General features: G+C 39.0%; 2 protein-coding genes across 2 annotated transcripts in view; both read left to right on the forward strand.

The window, feature by feature from the left end:
- LOC150102221 (uncharacterized) overlaps positions 1-22,163 on the forward strand; it is a 69,561-nt gene that overhangs the window by 19,018 nt on the left and 28,380 nt on the right. The gene's annotated exons all lie outside the window — the stretch shown is intronic.
- On the forward strand, positions 13,497-14,078 carry LOC150102222 (homeobox protein SIX6-like). Its single transcript, XM_090399342.1, has one exon. It carries the CDS (start codon positions 13,509-13,511, stop codon positions 14,076-14,078), a length of 570 nt encoding a protein of 189 aa, XP_090255468.1. The 5' UTR covers positions 13,497-13,508.

The raw sequence follows: 22,163 nt of genomic DNA on the forward strand, positions 1-22,163 counted from the left end.
AGAACAAGAAATCTTGCCAAGCAGTGGCTCAACAGCTCGAGCCTCGGAGGCAGGCTAGGGACCGCTAAACCAAAAAATTGGAATTCTGATTGCAAATTACGCCATGAATACGTCGGTGATGGGTTTCAAATGTGTGCCGCCCGAGGCATCATGGGAGATAAAGATACATCCGAGTGAAATGCTATAGTCGGGCCTGCGGGCAAGGGAGGGCAATCTAACAGGGTTATGTCGTCTTAGTCGGCTTGCGTTGAGCGCCCATGTCCTCTGCACAAAACCTATTGTTATGCAAACGAGATGTGAGATTAAGACGTGGGCTTGAAAGAAGTGTTTTCATTGCCCGGAGCTGCAGGAGCTCGCTGCACACGTCTTTGTTGCCTAGGATACGACACACGTTCCGATCTCCACTCCCTGAGCGAACGCTTTATTGGTAAATACGACGGAGCGTCAGCATATCAAAGATATCTTTCTCGTGTCGTAACCGATTCAACCTACACTGCTTTAGCAATTTTTAGTTCGGAGCGAGATTTCGATCCGGGTATTTTATTTTATTTTATTTTTATTTTTTTTTTTTAATATTCACACAGAGAGTACTTGGTACAGAATCATATATTTTATTTTATTTTATTTTTTGAAAATGACTTCATGGACGAAAAACTCTGTACGTGGTCTTCATACTAACCTGCGGTCCGAAACTGAGTCACATGGAATAATTTTTATCGAAACAAAAATATATGCGGAAAAAGATAAACCAGCCGATGAACACACAAGCGTTTGATAGTTGATTCGGTAGTTCATCTCAAACGAAAGCAATCAGACTTTTTTCCACAGCAACCTCCGATTTTTAAACGAGGAAAACTAATAGAATTCACGTGTGGCAAAAAGGACTAAATTATGAATCTTATGACAGGCGAACAAAGAGAATATTAAGCCCTAAAAAACAATTAACGATATGGGCTATAACGATATCAGTTTCATCATTTCCAAATATTCAATCAGTGGCTGGAAAAGGGAGATGATTTTGATTTGAGAACTCGTTTGTAAATTGATTATCACGATAATCAGTGATGGTAACGTGTCATCAAACGTGTCATCAACGTGTCATCAATTGAGTTCATTTCCTTAACTTCCGTAAGTGTGTTCGGTGATTTTAAAGCACTTATACTCAGAGTTTAAACATAAACAAATTAGGATTAAAACTCGAATCAAGAAACTCGACAAGAAGACCATTCCAAGTCTAGTTAAAGTTTACTTCTCGTGCCAGCCAAGAGATTATTCAATTAGCAGTCATCCTAAAGGGGTTTCAATTAGCAATAACCTCTCTTAATTAAAGTGCGTGTGTTATTTAGCGTGATTCTTAAACATCATTCTAAATTGGGAGTTTCCGAGGAGATGGGGGGGGGGGTATTTGCACTTATCCTTGAAACGAGGTAGTGGTCAAATTGGATAATAGAGTTCGGTATGCAAAAAGAGCAACAATTCGGGAGGAGGGAGGAGTACGGGGGGGGAAAACAGCAGACGAAGAGTTAAACAATCTTGTTTCCATAGTAATTTCCTTTGTGGAATGGAAGTGACTTATTGCCACTGAAAAATTGACGCACGTGCGACGGGTTGTCTCAGTGGACACCCGAGTGTCGCAATTACCCTTTCCACCCACCTCCCTCAACTCCTCCGATGCATCAGAACTGTTTTCCTAATGAGAAGGTGTTTTTGTATACCCAGAGATACCATTCGTATTTACGAAATAATTCAAGAAAAAAAAAAGGGGGAGTTTTAGTTTAACAATTATTAAACTTATATTACCATCGTCTTCATTCGTGTATATAAAATTCCGATTCTCCTATGTAAACTGAAAAGTTGTTTGGAAGCATAGCATTGATTTTTTTTTTTTTTTTTTTGGCAGTTTTCCAGCGATGACAATCATTGCAATGAAAGATAAATTTCAGACCGATAACCAACTTCGAAGTCAGTTAATACTTCAGTATTAACAAATATTTATTTATACTTTTTTTTTTCCTCCTTGTTTGCTATTGGAGTTTTTGTGTTTTGTGTAATATTGATAGCCTGTCATATCATATGTTATAATATATTAAATACATCGACAGAATTTTCAAAGTTCTTTTCGTGGCTTTAATATTCTGCAATTGTTTATATATATGCAGAGTATGTGATAGGTTGTTGAATGGTGTGGGTAATTAATAATAATAATAACAACAATAACAAGATATCGCTTTATTAATTTTCATTAAAACAATAAAAAATATCTTTGTCATTAATGTTTTAAAGAAATATTAATAAATTTAATAAAAATATCACGTGTAGTTATAAGATAGCGATATTTTCAATAGTAATAATAATAATTGCCGTAAAATTTCTGATAAATCATTAAATTCTAAGCAAACTCAGGGATAATATTAGTGGCTAGATGTTATTTATTTATTAAGCCAATGTTTAGACTTTCATCACTAAGATATCTTCACAACGATAAAACTAAGTAATCAACCTAACTAAACATGGCTGCTTTGAACTATCAGTAACTGGGAAACGTATTGTGACGTCCTTAGCAATCATGTCAATAGAGGGCGCTCTAAAGTTATCTTAACATGAATTTTGATGTCAAGATAAAAGATTATTACGTTTCAAATTGAATCTATTATTTCCTTTTATCCGACAGAACTAAAAGTAAAACATTAAGAAAAAAGTTATTTTTCGTTTTAATTCAAATTACACTGAGTTACTTCTAATTACCACTGCATTAATTACGTGCGTTCTCCTGACTTCTCTGTCTGTTTAGCGGGTATTAAAAATCCAGTTTTACAAGCGAAGAATCCTGTCGTTACGATATAAGACCGGTTCATTTTCCTGCCTTTATAAAAGGTTCTTTGTATGTTAGAGGATTCTAGCCCAACTGCGCAATTTCACTTTTCCATGCTAGAAGCGGTAGTTAAATTTTAAATTTAAAACCTATTTTCTATAAAATTGATATAGTTGTTATTGGAATGTGTATGTAGTGTAAGTTGTCGTTCTATAGGTATGTAGATATAATGATTAGCACATCTTGCCAATGCAGTACTAGAGGTTCGCCTATTTCGGTCTTGGCTACGTAATACTTTTCCGATTTTGCTGCGGAATTTCTCTTCATGCCAACTACTAGCAGGCAGAATCTATTTCTTCACGAACATAAAAATATGACATCACAACCGTGTTGATGTAAGAAACCTATTTTAATATGTATAATTTCTCTTTTTTCTTTTTCAAAATTCTACGATTATTTATAGCAAACCATATTTTGCATGATGTAGTTTATTGAAGAATGCTAGAGTCTGTTAAAGTGACTACACCATGGTCTAAAGCAGGGTTTCCCAAACTGTGTTCTGCGGAACACCGGTGTTCCGTGGAAGGTGAATAAGTGTTCCGCGAATAAGTTCTCCTGGAATTTGTCATTTTAGTTTTCTAAGCATTTTTCATGAATAAATATTTTATAGTGGAAATATTCTGATGAGAATAATATTCGTGAATGTGTCGAAAAGCTCAGACCCAGAACGCCTAATAACATCTGTGTAGCAAATGTTAGTGACCAAGCTGTTTATTTTTAAACGAGGAAATATTCATGAATTATCGGTAATTTTCACACATCGAAACCTTTAAACATTTGGGAAAGGGAATACCGCTGTTTATGACCGATCATAAAAATTGACTGCAAGCCGATTACAACAATGGGCGGCGTATCCTCTGTTCTCAAAACTGAAAGAAATAACATCTGTGTTACATATGTTACTGACCAATCAGCAAGGAAGTATAAAGAAAAATTTTTCCACTAAAATCGAAGCTCAAGGTAGTCTGTATCCGGTTCTCAAACCTAGTAATCTTGAATACTTTCTTCGCAAATTCGTACTGTAGGGTGAAAGTTTCGAAACCGTAGTGCCGTGATTTTTTAATAGTAATAGGCCTACAGATTTAAATTTTAATATGAATAAGAGACAAGGGACTGTTTAATTTTGATGTTAAGAAATCTCTTATTGAAGCTGTTTCTGACGCAACAGATAGCGAGTCATCCACCACCAGCCTACAAAGCGATCTCCAGGATGTACAAAACGAGGGGAAAACTACCAACACACAGGAAAAAAGTCTGCATTCACTCGTAAGTACTTATAATAATATTATAAATTTTTGGTGATTAGAATGGGATGTCAATGAAAATCAGCACAAATTAATTTAATGATGCTATGTTTAATTGATGTTTAATTAATTATTAATTAGTGATCAATTATTAATTAATTAAAATCATCTAAATTAACAATTAATTATTAATTAATACGTTACAGAATAACCAAGGTGTTCCGTGAAAATTTCAGGATTTGCGAAATGTTCCGTCGTAGGAAAAGTTTGGGAAACGCTGGTCTAAAAGAACCAGACGAGACACTACTATAAATATGAGGAATGTTCAAGCATGTGTCTTTTTTTTAGCACTAAATGCGTTATAATAAGACACCACTAGACCACCGCCAATCGATAACATAAAAATAATTAAAATCAAAAGAGAATAAACCATTTTGAAACTTTTTCGCCTTCTTGACTTCACAGGAATAATCTGCTGTAAACTGAGTGCACTTTTGGCTGAAGAAAAAAAAAAAAAACCGGAGTATCCCGGAGGAAAAATCCTTCCACCTCCATTAACATCTGGGCAGTCGCTTGGACGTCGCGACATCTTCCCGGTTGAAGAAGAAAAAATAAACTAGGTTCGAACCAGTCGACGATGCGATGCACCTTCAGAGACAACGCCAATATCTTATGTGTGTAACCTGCGTGCGCGTTCTGGTCGGGTTTGCTTGATTTACGGAATAAAAAAACATTTTCTGGGAAGAAAATCCTCCCACCAGCGAATGAGACCGGTTTACTTACCTTTAGTTGACAAACCTTGATTTAATTTATTTTATGATCATTCAACGGCCGTGAGTTCGTTTTACGAGGAGGTACGGCACCATCTCAGTCCCCCCCCTATTTTTATCCGGGCTGGGGACCGGCATAGCAGACGAATTTGACCTGTGGCTGGAGGGACCGTCTTAAGTGTTCCTGAATGTAATCCGTGTGTGTTCACGGGGTCGGTTTGCCTGTTCTGGGGGGTAAAATCCCGAGTTTCCGGGTGAAAAAAAAATGCAACCTTTGTGTGCGACCGACTAACTCATCTTTAGTAATTTTCCTGATAGTTTTTTTTTTTTTTTTTTTTTTTTTTTCCCAGTTAAACTTGTTACACTGAGTTCGCTGTTTGCATTGAGGTAGGGGGAACACTCTTTTTCCTGCGGTAGGAGCTCTGTTCTAAGTGACTCAGGCGCTGTTTCCTCTGATGGAGGTGGAGAGCTAGTATCCTTCCCATTTTACTCCAGATTTGTCCCATTTCCTCTAGGGAGTGATGAAGATGTCGTTCTGTTGTTGGTTGGAGGGTTCGTCTGATGTAAGGTTTGAGGTTAAGTGTGCCCATCCTTCTGTAGTCATTCTTCTAGAGTGGACTGAATTGGTGATCTCCTCCTGGATGTGGTGATGTAATTTCGATATAGTTCCGGGACTGTCTTCTCTTCCATACGCTTAGTCGCACTTGTGAGTCCAAATTGCTTACATCGTTAGGATTAGAACTATTGTTTGCACCCTGTTTATATATTTTCCTTTTAGCCAGAATAACATTTCCTCGTTGATTAGTTGGATTTCAGGAAGCCATCTTTTGACGGGGTCGGTTTGCCTGTTCTGGGGGGTAAAATCCCGAGTTTCCGGGTGAAAAAAAAATCCAACCTTTGTGTGCGACCCACTAACTCATCTTTAGTAATTTTCCTGATAGTTTTTTTTTTTTTTTTTTTTTTTTTTTCCCAGTTAAACTTGTTACACTTAGTTCGCTGTTTGCATTGAGGTAGGGGGAACACTCTTTTTCCTGCGGTAGGAGCTCTGTTCTAAGTGACTCAGGCGCTGTTTCCTCTGATGGAGGTGGAGAGCTAGTATCCTTCCCATTTTACTCCAGATTTGTCCCATTTCCTCTAGGGAGTGATGAAGATGTCGTTCTGTTGTTGGTTGGAGGGTTCGTCTGATGTAAGGTTTGAGGTTAAGTGTGCCCATCCTTCTGTAGTCATTCTTCTAGAGTGGACTGAATTGGTGATCTCCTCCTGGATGTGGTGATGTAATTTCGATATAGTTCCGGGACTGTCTTCTCTTCCATACGCTTAGTCGCACTTGTGAGTCCAAATTGCTTACATCGTTAGGATTAGAACTATTGTTTGCACCCTGTTTATATATTTTCCTTTTAGCCAGAATAACATTTCCTCGTTGATTAGTTGGATTTCAGGAAGCCATCTTTTGACGGCTTTCCAAGTTACTTCTGCTTCTTTGCAATATATCAGGTGGTATAGTGTTTCCGGTTCCTGGCAAAACTGACGTATTGCATGCCCTTCAAGGGGTATACCTTTAGCCACTATCCACATCTTGGTTGGTATTCCGACTAAGCTACGGAGGCTCACAAACCTTGATAAAGGTTGTGAGCCTCGTGGACTAGATGGACTTCGTGGACTAGATGGGGTTCGAACTCAGGTCTTACCAATTAAAGGGCATCCTACTTTGGGATGGCGAAGTTTTCCTCTCCGAAACTCAGGTTTTTCATCCCCTGAAACAGACAAACGCCTACGAAGAAACAAATCAGGACGTAACACATTGGCATCGCTGCCTTGGTCCTTCAGCAGTTATTTCTCTCAGCTTGATTGAAGAATAGAGAACAGTTTAACTCATTGAATAACATTATAAATCAGTGAGTCCAAAATGTTAATTATTTAGTTGCGTAACAGTAGCTCAAAAACGCTATCCCAATGAACACTTTAAATGCTACCGTGACATTTGACCTTTTCAAAGGGCACACGTTAGTGCTAAAGTTCTGAAGGGCTTTTAGGCCCGAAATAATTTCCGAATACGGGAACACTCGTTTCAAGAGAGCAACTTAAAAAAAAAAAAAATGGGAAAAAAATATTTATCTTTTGACTCCTCGGATTCTGCCACCACCAGGGTTCTCTAACAACAAAAGGGCAGGAGACCAGTGTGTTTCTAAGACTTCCTGGCACTTCCAACGATGAGGTATGATACTCCTAGACCGTGTTACTAGCAAGAAGGGTCCCTTTTATCCTCTGTCCTTAAGTCGGCCAACCTTCAATTGTGACCTGGAGTGTACTAAGGGTGTGAAGCCATTGAAACCGAGATCCCTTTCCCTCCCACTAACCATCATCAAAGGACGCCTTTGTGATCACTACAACCTATTAAACAAATGGGGCCTGTGTCCAGACACTGGCATTACCGATAGAGGGCAGCCAGCCAAGTCTATCTGGGTCTCTATTACAGACGTCTGACACCTCGCAATCCTGCCTCCGCTACAAAGAGCGGGACAAACATTGGTTTTCATCCATAATGGCTATTGACCCTGAAAGGAACTGGCTCTTCTAGTGGGACGATTCCCCCCCCTCTTCCCTCCCGCCCCTGTTTGTCCCTTTTTAAAAGGGGGCTGCAGCTTTATCCATCTTGTGCGCACATCCTAATCCCAAAATGCTCCTATTATGTGGTTTCCCGGTGGAAGTGCGAGCTGTAACAATGCCAGCTGGCTCTCGGGGGCACCGTTACCATGGCAACGGCTTCACTTTCACGTCTGCCAATGAATTCTTGGCAAGCGGTATTCGAGATCCCTCCCCCCCTATTTAGCTAACGTCTCCCTCCTCCTTGTACATCATAATCGGTAGGGGACTGTCCAAATGATAACCCAAACTAGATCTACGTGGCGCGAGCTAGTGGAAAAAAAACCTTTCGCCCCATACTACTTCTCACAATCTGCTACAGGCGTCCGCTGACCCATACATAAGTTCGACTTGCCTATTATGCCCTCCCTTTTTCACAGCTTTCAATAGACTTAGCGCTCGCCCATTTGTTCGACCTGTGAACAAGGTCATTACTGGATGAGGGATCATGAGCTTAAGACCACGAGCGAGGGAACAGCACTTAACAATATCTGGGTTCAGTTAGGTGTCAGATTGAAACCGTCAGCGCGCATGACGACTGCAGACCCACAGGAGTTCCAAGCATGCCCGAAAGTTACAGTAAAATAGACACACTTCCGGGACCTTCATCTTCTATATTCTAAATGTGGGAAGTCATTTATTGTTTTTACTCTTTTATGTTTACTTTTATCGAGATTTTAGTTTGTTTCACTAGTTTAATATTTTCCTTTAAAATTGTAATTTTTTTTTTTTGGAAAATTTAAAAATATATTTTTAAAGGAGAAAAAAAGAAAGATTTTTTCTGAAACAAATCCATTCTTCGAAGAAATATCATTTTTTTCCTTGTTTTTTTACATAACAAAATTTTTTCATGAAAAAAAAATTGTTATGTATTTTAGAATTTAAATCAGATTAATATTCTTTTTTTTTATGAATTTTTGATGGAAAGATTCACATTCGAATCATATCTAGAATGCTAATAACGCTTGGGTTAGCCATTCTCAATCAGTAAGTTCCTTTCCTGCCTTTTTCTATTGCAAAATTGACAAAACCAGCCGAAGAACACACCGAAATTATAGCAGTAATCAACTAGTAGCCATACTTGCCTTATTGTATTATTAAATTAAACCAATCACAATATTATGCAAGTCTTAGTTCATTGTTGGTGATCGTTTCAGATTATTCTGTTTACAGATTTCAGATTTGAAGTATCTCGTTGAAATGGTAGCAACCCATCTGGTTAAACAGCATACTTTCTTGTAGCCCTCTTTCAAACTCACACCAACAAGCTGTCTCTGGCTACAGGGGGGGGGGGGGGGCTGTCGTTGGCTGGATGTTTTCTGGTTGTTGGATTATTCACCCACCAAACATCCAAAACAATTGAACCTCCTAATATGGGAAGTATTGTTAAACAATTAATTAGTGACAACTTCAAACGCAAACATTGTATACGTCATAAATAATAAATAACATGTCTATATTCATATCTTTCCACTGTTAGGTCTCATTAATCTGTCTACAGCAAAGTGGATTACGTGCTACAGTTTTTATCTTCATGAATGCAAGTATGCATTTCTTTCAAAGAATCCTATTTATTTGCTTATTTATTTAAATATACTGGTACCTATTTCGCCGCTCGTGGCTCTACAAAACACCACTCCTATTTCTCCCCCATCTAGTCCCAAAGAATTGATATTTCGTTGAGAATCAAATGTCATATTTCCCACATTCCCTCTCAGTAAGCATCCCAAAGCTGAATGTACTGTGCGTATCCTTGTGGAGTGGGATGGTCTCGAATATTGAACTTCTAGCCACTGAACTACGTCTATTTCGTTCTTGACTAAGTAGCGTAATCCATTGCCAATACAACAGAGACACGCTAACTACCATATCGTCTAATATAACGCAAGTAGAACGTAATGTTGCCATGGAAACGGGATGCATGACGTCACATCCATTTTAGTCAACCCTAAGCAGACTAAACTACTTTCTTATTACAATAATGTGGCTTTTATTTCGTTATTAATTTTCTATTCCATTTTACTTTAACCATCGAACTGGAATCTGAAAATCTGAACTCAGATGCTCATAAATAACCAAATAGACTCTGATGTCATATGTGTTGTTATGTTCCATCGAGTCGTTTTCGACTGCTGGTGATTCTATGAACATACGCTCTCCATTCAGATCTATCCCTAGCCATAACTTTCAGAATTTCCAAGCGCATTCCAGTTGCTTCTTTAACTCCATCCACCCATCTAATTCTTGGTCTTCCTCTTCTCCTGCTTCCCTCAACTTTAGCAAGCATCATCATCTTCTCCAGACTGTCATTTGCTCGCATAATATGTCCGAAGTATGACAATTTTTGCTTGATGATCATAGCTTCGAGCATAGATTCTGGCTTTATTCTGTCTATTACTGATTTATTGGTTTGCTTTGCAGTCCATGGTATTCTTAGTAAGCGTCTCAAACCCATAATTCAAATGCATCTATCTTCCTTCTTTCACATCCATACAGTACCACAGGGAATATATGTCATATATTTAGTAAAATATGGAAATAATCGGAAAAAATGGAAAATAAAAATATGCATTTTGCAAAGGAATAATTGTATAGTGATGTCCCAGAGAAAGCTGAGATGGGGGGAAAAATCCAGAAAATTATTATTTTTTAATCCTGCATACAGACAAATCTGCCAGACAACATACGCAATTAAAAAACAGTATTAGTGTGTGGTAGATATAGTCCGACCACATAATCGAGAGCTGTCGTTGGAAGACTGCCAAGAAGAGTCAATTCATGTTGAAGGGGAGAAATAAATAAGGCGATGTACGAATTGGTCAACAGGCGAAATCACGTGCTTTATAGGTAAAATTTTCCAACTGTTATACAAGCAAAAATAGTTACCACTTTAAAAACTACAATGTTCATAAAAGGGAAGTTAATTTTCGACGTGTAATAATAATCAACTCATCCCACAATATGGATTGATTACCCTATTATAGGAATGGATTCTCCTTTTTGTGACATACGCAGAAATGTCGAAGGGTCTCGTATCTGCGAGAGTACTATAACATACTGTGTGTGTATGTAGATGGTGGATGGTGTACATCATGTAGACGGTGGGTTGTGTGCTGTGGAGTGTTTTCTTAGGATGAGCCCTTGAACTCCTTGGAAGCGTCACGCAATAATAATAATAAATGATACTAATTATTGAACTGTCCTTTTAGTATTTTACAGTAAAGAATTATCATCCTAGTGAGATACGGAGAATCATTAGTAGATCATCTATCATTGTAGAAATTAGCTTTGCTGTGGATTATTTCCAAATAAGCTAATTTTTGTCTCTGTACAATGTTCTATACAATTTTGCATCTTACAAACTCTTTCAGGGAATAGCTATGATGTGCTCGTTATCCTGAGAATAAGTTTATGTGGGTAGGTTACTGTAAGCGCCATAAAAAGTTTGTGCATTGTGGCTATCCGCAAGAGTGTGGTCTTAGGTATCTTTGCTCTCAAGGGCGTTCTTGGCTTTCTTGCCAGGAACTCGGATAGCGAGAGGACAAAGGAAGAAGTACCTCTTCTGGGAACCACACTTCCAGTCCGAGTGTCGATGAGTGCATGGAGGACGCCTATTCTAAGTCACTGGTTTCGTGGAGGGTCCTCAGTCTGACATCTTGAAAGAATCTTAAGAAACAACTTTTTTTTTTTTTTTTTTTCTTCTTAACTCTCTCCTCGCATCTCAAGTATTTCTTTTCTAGTGCTCTTTATGACTGTGCTGGAAAGTGTAAGAGGGAAATAAGTCCCTTAAAGATGCGATTGTTAAGAAGAAGAAATGGGGTTTCTTGCTATAACGAAGATGTTTGTGATGTCTTAGTGGAACACTTAAGAAATTCGAAACTCAGTGCATTGTGGGATTTCGACGTATAAGAATTAATAGTTACTGCACACTCATTCTCTGCCTTTGATCTAACAATAAAGATGCAAACCTATCGTCATCTATGGTAGTTCAATGCATCCATCTCATCTTCATTGATGCAAATAACAAAGTTAACACCAAACCTGCCATTTTTTTTTTAATTTTATTTTTTTGACTTTGCCGTTTACACCAAAGAAATCGTAGTTTCTGAAAGTTGTATATCGAATCAACACTATTTCCTCACGCTCTTACACTTAGGGAATCCGCGAGGTCAAAAAATCGCATCTTTGAACCTCATCCCCACTAGATACAGCTTTTCAATCGGTTACTTCACCATTTGTAATTTCTCCACTCGTATTAACTTCTACCATACAAGCATCAGTATTTAATTATCTTATGATAAACTCTCACATAAAAAAACTTTCCCGTTTATCCGAAGCAGCGTCGGATTATCGAGACTATCTACATGCATGGTCGCTTTCAGACTGAAAACTGTCTGAAATATAGAACCAGAAGTATCAATTAGTCATAAATAAGATTTAATAAAGCTTTTCTTTTTGATTTCACTTTTTCAGGCCTGACATTCACAAACATGACAAACACATATACCCATTGGGGGCGGGGATTCGAACCCTCAGCTTATCGGTTTCAGAGTGGACACGCTAATCGCAAATTATTCCTTTTTTTATGCTAACGTGAACATAGGCTTTCTTACGTTCACGTTAGGTTTTCAAGTCTTTTTTAAAGGGGGGGGGGGAAACCGGAGCGCCCGGAGGAAATCTCCCTCGAAAAGTTCGCCTGGCAATCGCTAATTTGCTCCTGAATATAACACGATCAATGGCACCCGAACAGCGTGCTGATCGTTTTAACAAATATTTTCTGTTGTCTTAGCGTAATTTTCGTGTTCTCAAGGTCTATTTCAGAGATGAAAAAAAAAAAAAAATTAAATAAAAACTACAGACTGATAATAGAATTAAAATTCGAGTCACAGTAATAAAAATAATAATGCACTCTTATTATTATTAATGTTGTTGTTTTATATTTATTTCGTATTGCTTCATCTCTCTCTCTCTCTCTCTCTCTCTCTTTAAGCGTTTGAGGTCGCCCACCGGCATTTCACATTCCTCACGTGCAAGAATGTTCCTTTATTGCACGTGCCCAACAAATGCCTGTTAATTGCACGACGGTGTTCGCGTGCAAAGTTGCTTCAATTAACAGGGAATTTCCGGCAGCACGAATCGAAACCAACGGCGAAATAGCCTCAATTACAGTACGCTCCCTCTCCCCCCCACCCCCTTACACCCTCGCGATAATTAACCGCTCATTGGGGACCGTGTCAACCACTAATATTCCCCCATCTCGTTTTTCGTTTGTGACGATTTCTTCCCACACGACTAAAAGATCTCCATTCCCACCCTTATCCACCGAGGGTTCCTCATCCCCCCCCCCCCAAAAAAAAAAACTGTTGGTTATTCTGGTGGCTCTCTTCTGCGAAAGTAACTTACTCCTTGGGCTCGATGACGGTGTAACAGGCGTCTTCGGCCAACGCGAGAAACGCAACTGCAATGAATCCGCCTCGCTCCTCCGACGCGTGATTGGCATCGGTGACATTGAGTGACGTGCTGTTCGCGGACGCGGAGCCAATGCGCTTCGTCGCCGCCGCTGTGGAGAAAGAGAGAACCAGCAAATGGGCTCCCGTTACACCTCCGTAAAGACCGAGCGGCCCGCTCGAAAGCCGATGGAAGGATCGGTGACACTGTCTCTTCGCCCCGCTCGGCCCCACCCCGAGAATTCGTCACTAATGGCTTTGTTCTAAGGATCAAAGCGGGAGGGCGAAAGATAAAAGAGATCAACGCTGGCTACCCTCACGACTGGTCTTCAGACAGAAAGTAGACGGCCATCGGAAAACCTGTTCGCGATACGCGTGCGTCGGGCAGCTCGCTCCGTATGCCGCCAAGTGATCAGTGAACAAAGAGACTTCGGTTTCCCAACTGGCCCTGATAGGTTCGGAGAAGGGGATGGCTCGGGACCTGGTCGCCCCCGAAGTGCCCTTTTCGCCAAACTACAGTCCGCCGATCTTCATGTTTCCGTACCTGACCTTCACCATCGATCAAGTGGCGGCCGTTTGCGAAACCCTCGAAGAAAGCGGAGATATCGCCCGCCTAGGTCGTTTCCTGTGGTCACTGCCCGTAGCTCATCCTAACTGTTCCGACCTCAACAAGAACGAATCGGTGTTGCGGGCGAGGGCCCTGGTCGCGTTTCACACCGGTAACTTCAGCGAGTTGTACTACATCCTGGAGAACCATCGCTTCGGCAAAGCATCCCACGCGAAGCTGCAGGTGATGTGGTTAGAGGCTCATTACCAGGACGCTGAGAAACTGCGGGGTAGGCCCTTGGGTCCCGTAGACAAATACCGAGTTCGCAAGAAGTATCCGCTGCCCCGTACGATCTGGGATGGCGAGCAAAAAACGCACTGCTTTAAGGAGAGAACGCGCAATATGCTCCGCGAGTGGTATCTGCAAGATCCGTATCCAAACCCCACCAAGAAACGTGAACTGGCACAAGCAACTGGACTTACCCCAACCCAGGTGGGAAATTGGTTCAAAAATCGACGGCAACGGGACAGAGCAGCCGCGGCAAAAAACAGGTAAGGTCATTGTAATAGTTGAATTGATTTGTATAGCTCATGCATCCTTATTATAGCCACCCCAAGCGATGCCGTGTTTCATCGATAGAAGAAACAAATCGATCATTTTATTTTTTATTAATGTTTAAATATAGGAAGTCTGTATCCCCCCCTCCAGTTCTGTAAAATGAATTTAGCTATTTCTTTGAAAACAATATAATTTCATTTTTTTTATATCTGCTTTTTTACTACCCATAACAATAATTTTTTTTCCTGATATTTCAAAATTGTAGATCTCAAACGTTATATCAATTGTTATGTAGAAGAAAATCTTGTAGTTATTTTCACTATCAGTATTTCCATAAATGAAACACAAATAAATTTCTTACCAGAAGATAGCTTATAATATTTTTTTATCTCCTTCAAACATCGCAAGAACATTGAAAAAAAAAAAAAAAGATAATTACATCTCTTTCAAACATTGCTTCTATGATTTGAATCTTTTTTTTATGGTTAAACGAATACTAGCTGTGTTTAATGAAAGGACCCATTGGGGGTTTGATTGAGGGGCAAATTACTTCAACAGCTTATAGCTACTAGTTCTCCTGGCCACAGCCGTTCTTCACAAACGAAGCCAGCGAGATTCATCACCCGTGGGGTACGTTTGATTTATTCCGTAGGGTACGTGGTCCACGACATCCGAACATTAAATCACGATGCGAAGGCAGGATTTGCTGTCGGCACGTGCGGCCTTCGTCGGGAAAACTCCATTGACACTTTCCGCACAGATTTAAGTACACATCTGATGGCAAATATTGTTCTTAGGGGGTGGAGAGGGGAAGACACTCGACGGCAAAGGTTCATAGAAGTTTGTTAGGTTATTAGCACTTGACCTGTGTGTGTAAGATGACGTGAAGTAGGCTTAGATACACGGAAGGAGAATGCGAAAAACTTTATAGGGGGGAAAACGGACGACTTAATGGAGTAGAAGAGGTGGTATGTGGTGATCATAATAATGTCCAATTCTTTGTGCATCTGGCGAACAAGGATAACCAAATTTTGCAGCCATTTTTCTAAAGTCGACCAGTCATACGCCATCAGAATTTTTAAAGCAAAGATTTGTTTGTGCGTGCCATCTAGTGTTTTGATAGTGACCCTATTTACCGCTTGCATAGCTGATGCATTGACAGACTCTATTCATAACTTGCAACGCGTACAAAACCTAAAACTGTCAGTAAGTTCTAGTCCACGCACCACAATGGTTCTCTGCTAACCCAATACCCTAAATATTCTTGGAGCAATTAATCTTAAGCGTGTACAGTTCGATCCGTTGTGTTATAATTCCCACACGGTAAATGATCGATACGGCGAGGGGGGGGATACTTGAATCAACGAGTTCTTACTGCGAACAGAAAAGTTCAATCATTCTGATGTCTCCAGAGTCCAAGTTTCCACTTGAACACAGCCAACATTACCACAGTCTTGTTTTAAGAGCTATCCTAACTAGGCTTAATTCCCTTATAACAATACCGATAGCCAACAGCCTGCATTTTCTAAGACTGTGTGGGTAGCATCTAGAAATCGGGAAGTTGGGTGGCAAATAAGGAAAAAAACAAACGTAATATCAATTGGAGGACAGACTTTCAATCCTCGTAAAATTTTCCTACTTCTGTCAAGAATGTTTGCTGTCGGCAAGCAAATATTATTAATCATATCACCAGAGGGTGTTAGCTGTCTCCATCAAACAATGACCACTCACCTCTGTGTATTGTACCAGTTGATGTTCTTTGGAAAAATATACAATTGTAGACTGGTTTAGCTAGTTTAGAATCAATTGGGGTTTTAAGAACAAAGGGTAACCTCTATTTACGAAGGTTTTTTGGTCTATCAGAGAAAATAGTTGAAAGATATCTGCCAACAATCTTTGATAAGAAATCAAAACTTTTATCTCAGTTTTCCTTTTAATTATCCGCTAATTTTGTTATCCTTTAGGTATGAGAAATAAGGATAATAGTTAGGAATTAGTTTTTTCTTAATTGTCTTTGATTCTTGTTTTTTTCGTTAATTGTTCTGTAGCAGACGACTCTTCTTAATTGTTAGAAATGATGTTGTTTTTCAAATTTTAATTGAGAATGAATTTTTATAATTGTTGTCCTGGATATGTAGCAGACGATTCTTCTCAACTGTTGTCAATTAGTTAATTGTTGTCTAATTGTTCAAAATTAAAGTTGAAAACAACAATTATAGGAAACAATTTTTTTTGCAATTGTTGTTCTCATGCCATTTGCGTGTTGAATTTTTTTCTTTTCATTTTTTTTTCTGCCTTTAACACAGTGCCTAGTCTTTCGCTTCTTTCTCTACCAAATTGTTTATTTTTTTTCTCTCTCTCTCGCTCATTCTCTCTTTCTGCGTATCGCAGCTTAGAGAATAGGAAACATCAAATTACATTCCCTCTACCTCCCACTTTAGCAGATGGTCACCAGAACGTAATTTCCCTCCTTTCTCCAATCGTCCAAACGAACCTTGGGTAGAAGGGAACAGGCAGATATTCGCTGACACACACCGACATGTTGTCGGAAGGCGAGTTGGATGGAGACACTTATCGATCTCAACAGCGTACAGTTGGAGCCTACACATCCCCCCCCCCCCACGGGGAGTTAAACCAAACGATGTGCGTTGATAAGTTGAGAATAAGAAATTAACGGAGTCTACAAGCGATGAATGAGGTTCGGAGTTGGCCAAATCACGCCATCGCTCGACACACAAGAACAGATGGGAGCACCGCTTTAGTTTGAACGACAACTGTCTCTCTCTCTCGCGAGGCGCACACGATCGTCCGAACGCGTCTTTACTTGTGCAGCGGGCTCCCGAGTAACAAGATCGGGCAATCCACTTACGAAGGAAAGTGGGTCTGTGCTTCGCACCAACTGTATCGCTCTTGAACCTCGGCGATGGGATGTTGCCCCGAAGGCTTCACAAGATCTCTGTGGGTGGAGGTAAATTTACCGGTGGGTGTTTGGCCAGATCAGGGAGGGTTTTCGAGAGCATGGGCGCAACAGATTATCGGCAGGAAGTCACAATTGGATTCGACAAACGTATTGAATGCAAGAGAAGACCAAGAGTCAGCACCCGTGTGACACGCTGTCGGTAATGTAATTAACGGCTCTTGGTGACAAATAATCTTGCTTGTCCTTTATAGAATAAAGGGCTTAGCTGCTTCGTTCGTTACATTTCGAGTGGATTTCACATCTGAAGTGTTTGCTTTGGATATTTAAAAGGGATAATACCGAAACTGTTAATTCGATTTTTGCTGTTTTAAATTTCAATCGTATTGGGATCCTTGTCCTTACCGAAGTTTTGTCTACAAATATGTAATTAGCTTAAAAGTCCAAAGAATATTTGAGAAAAAGACTTGTTTTTTTGTTCTCCAACAATTACTGTCACAAAACTCTATTTCCCGTTTCCGATTTATTAACCAGTCTCATACGGATGTGGCTGGATTTTTCCTTTCTTGAAACTGGGACTTTTTTTTTCTTTGCAAAACATAAAAAGCTTCCTAAAGAACACAATTAACTTGAAGACATTCGCCTCAGAGATTTTGTTCTTTTCGCATAATAACAATAAAGACAACAACAATATTCAATCCCATTTGTTTCTTCAAGAATGTTTCGTATGACCATCACAACATCTTTACCCGTTATTCATTCTACTTACGAAAGGTATTGCGAGTTCTATATTCAGTTCAAATCTGTCGTCATTGCGTCATACTTAAATAGCCACCTTTTTGAACTCAAAATATTTTTTTTACGAAAATCGTTCAGCCACTGTTGCTCCTTGTCAGGGATGACATCACTGATTCACTTTTTGTACCTCAGAATCATTCATCCAGTTGCCATCATAATCTGCTCATCTTCACATGCTATTAACATTAAACAATATTACTAACGTCACAATACAGGAACATTCGTAAACTGTACGTCATCAAGTCTATTATTTTCTTTTTGTGTAGCTCATTCTTCCATTCTTTAAACCTGGTTTAACTGCTAGATGTTCTTTCAATGTCAGTTATTCATAGGTTCCGTGAAAATAGCCAAAATAGTGTGTGTACGTATGTGTGAGGGATAGCTAAGAACTGATAAAAGCAATCTCCGAACGATATGAATAATCTCATCTCTGGTAAAAAACCATAGATAATAAGTAAACGTTATAAAAAAAAATGCTATCAATATCGTGAGATTTAAAGTTATTGTTTTGTTCTTAATTAAAAGTTGTTTGCGGTTGACGATACCTAATGGACAACTTTTGACAACGTTGTCATCAACTGGATGACGATATGCCAACACTAGCGATAACATTAATATGCTGTCATCCTTTGGATGACATGAATGATATCATCATCTGTTGGATGACAATGTCATCAAACATGGGATGACAACATCGATGATATATTCAGTTGGATGACTACGCTGATGTCTGTGTAGTTAACCGGATACGTTGCTGACAACTCTATTGACAACAATCAAATTTCAAATGTCTGTTGGATAAATCTGATTTTAAAAGTGATCCCGGATCGATAGATAAAAGGAAAAATTCTTCTATTACTACCATAGAACCTGTACGACCTGTTCCATTTGAAATATAATCTATTTTGGAAAATAGTGGGGGAAAAAAAAAACTCCCTTTAGCTGAATAGCTGAGTATTGACACGACTAACTTACAGAATAGTTTCACAAGGCATCCACACACACAAACTAACAACATGACGTGGGGGGAAAGGAATGTGCTTAAGAGAAAGCATAACTTGGTAGCTCAAAATACCTTTCCAAACAAACCCTCCAAGCCAAACAACGTCTGTTTCCGATTCGTTATGAACAAATAACCTTCTTTTTAATTCAAACCATCTGCAAACAAAATTCGTTCTCAACTCCGCAATGTCGATTGTAAGGGAAGGAAGTTAAAAGGGGGGGGGGGGGAGTGAGTACGTTCCGAAAAGAAGAGAAAGAAGGAAACACATTTTACCTGCAGCTATCAGGATGAGGAAAATCTCGTTTCAGCTTGTAAATGAGATGTAAAAATGAAAGAAGCGAGTCGAAGCCATCCCTTCAAGTACGGTTCCGAAGATCGCAAATTTAATAAGGAATATTTGACCACCCTACAGACATACCAACGTCTTACAAGCGGTTCTGTTTATTCAGCAAAAGAGTTCGATTGTCGGGTTTATGCGCTAATTACGTGAAGTGGCCAAGTCTGTGTAAGGTTCGGATTAAGAATTTAAACAAATTATGTCGGGTGCGAAGACACGTTACTCAACCCTACCCGAAGATGGCATGCGTCTTTCGACGATCTTTTTTATGTATCCCGGAGAGAACTTTCCTTCCGTATGTTCAAGTCCTTAGTTTTAATGAAAGATTATAAAACCCATTGCAGGCTTTGATGGCCATAAAGACACTTAATAGACAGTTACTTCAATATCAAATCCTTTCCTTTTGCTTCTAATTAAATTCTCAACAGCTTTTGTAATGCTTGAAATTGAACAACAACAAAAAAAAGGCCGTATGTGGCTTCTCCGAATGATGACAACTTCAAAAGGTAATTGTGAAGATTCGATTCTAAATTGGGTGTGTGGTAAACGCTTCAATAATCCTGATTAGTTTAGAACAATTGAGAATACTCTGATTGTTAGACAAGTGGAACTTATTGTTCTACGAGTTTCTAACTATTGGTAGAATAGGTTTAAAAATTTACAACAATAATACAGAATACTCTAATTGTTAACAGACAACAGAATTACAATTCTAATTAGTACAATAAGAATACGTAGAACAATAAGTTCCAGTCACTGGAACTTATTGTTGTACGAGTTTCTAACTATTGGCAGAATAGGTGGTTGTACTTAGGGATGAGTGACAGTGACTTCCCCTTCTGGGTAGGGGAAGTCATCTCCCAGTATGTAGATTTATTAACTCCAAATTCCGAAACAGTTTAGCGCTGAGAATAACTGTGTCGCTTATCTCATCAAAGTTAGTCTATCTTCTATGATTGTCTTCTCGTTTTCTGTGCAAAAGAATGTGAATCATTTCCACAACTGCAAGTATTTCGTCAGCATCGTTCTAGTCAATGTGAAACTATTTTTGACAATTTTTTTCCTTCACTTTGTCTTGCGCCAACAACCAGGACAATAACAACTCATATATCTCATGTTTACTTGAAGATTTATGGTTTTTCTTGCAGAATTCAAAATGATTCTGGCCCCCCAAACGAGAGAGATCCCGGATGTCCACTTTGACTCGTATATAAAAAGGATTTAAAAATTACTCACCTGGTGGAAAAGTTTATGCATTCGTGTCTTAAGGCCGATTGCATATTTAAATTCAATTTTTCATGTGAAGATGATTAGCCCATCTCATATGTAGCTGGATGGTCCCTACCCCCCCCCCCCCTCCCCGTCCAGTAACTACAATGTTTCAATACGCATCCAGGATGACTGGACAAAGGAGAACATACAATAATATAAAGTTAGGCATAACATTCACCAACGTATCTTAAAATTGTGGTTGCGAAAGCAAGGATACTTGTCAGGTTTTGAGGCTTAAGGGTCTAAAATCCCGCAGATTATTATTATCAGAACTCCGTCAGACGTATTTGTATCGATGTCGCTATATGAAGAGCTGACGGCAGTACAAATAAGAACTACAGTTCTTCGGGAATAGAGATTTTGGACCAACTGTCGGTGGCTGACAGTTCCATAGTTTGTCATAGGGTGCCTACAAATGTAAAAGTAACCTGAGTTGGTGACACAGGATCTAGCATGCGTTCGTTGTCTTAGAGTACAAGTCAGGATGACGGATTTGGTATCACCTACTAAGCAGATACTATAATCACTCTTGTTAGCACTGGGTATCAATTAAACGGCTTCATACTGAGATAAAAGGGTTTTTTCCCGTCCCGGAAACTTGAATTTTTCATACTAAAAAAACAAAACTAAATGCTGGACACACACACACAGTTAACAGACATAATATGTTGGCCAACCTATTAAGTTGACTTCAAATCAACATCACAAATATCCTATTTCTGTCTGATTTGTTGTAAGGGGATCTATAAGCAGTCGTCTCGTTTGTCGCCTTCTCAGACTTCCAACCCCCCCTCCTGCTGGACTTTTCGTTAAGTACCTCAATGAAACCATCGAAATTGAATACCAAACAGATAATGGCCAGCTTATTTACCTTGTTAAGTGAAGGTTTGGTTTTAATTACTTTGTAATACTAAATTCGTTCATCATTTTTGTTCTTAAGATATTGTTTGCAATCGTACGAATTGCAATAACATTAAGAGAACAATACAACATGGACTGTACTTTCTAGTGCCCATTATATGTAAGATTAATTAATTTCTGTTGTAGTGTTAACCAAAGTTAAGTTCATACCTATTCAAAAATGTATAACCAATTAATTTGGAACATTCAGTGATCCAGCTGCTGATGAAGGAAGAAATTGTTGATATATTCATTGATTTCACAGTTAATAAGACAGGGGTGATAGATCTCTCTGTCTCTTCTCTTCTCTTCTCTCTATCTTTAGTAGTAAAGAGGGATATATCGTCTACTTTTGAACATCTAAGGACTCTGATATTGAGTTCTTTCTGATTGTAAATTTAAGGAATTATTCCAATTCATAAGGATGGGTTATCACATAAAGTGAAGATTTATAAACCAGTAAGTCTTGGGCGTTATAGAAAAATTACTGGAAGAATTAGAATCCTAACCCAGGATATTATTGACTATCACTTGTTGAATGGGACACGGCATGGTCTCGTTAGTTGGAGATCGGCTACGACAAATGTTACTTTCTTATGATGGACTTATTTGGCTCTCAGCAAACCTTCGATTACCTTCCACATACGAACGTACTGATCGAATTTTGTCAAGGGTATCGATGATAGAGCGAGCTGGGTAAGTAATTGGTGACAGAGGATACGTTTCTAAGTGCCAAGTTGTTAAAAGCGAGGTACCCCCAGTTAGGTGTTAGATTGATGTTGAATCTATTCATAAATTATTATTATTATTATCTCAGACCTTCAGGGAGTTAAAGACTCATCGAAGGAGGCTATA

This window comes from Typopeltis vanoorti, chromosome 10 (assembly GCF_054136105.1).
Source record: "Typopeltis vanoorti isolate ZY-2024b chromosome 10, IOZ_Tvanoo_1.0, whole genome shotgun sequence".
In the NCBI taxonomy this organism is placed as follows: Eukaryota; Metazoa; Arthropoda; class Arachnida; order Uropygi; family Thelyphonidae; genus Typopeltis; species Typopeltis vanoorti.

Bases quoted from the DNA above. Each gene is read 5' to 3' on its own strand.
- LOC150102222 (XM_090399342.1), top strand. From the start codon at position 13,509: ATGTTTCCGTACCTGACCTTCACCATCGATCAAGTGGCGGCCGTTTGC.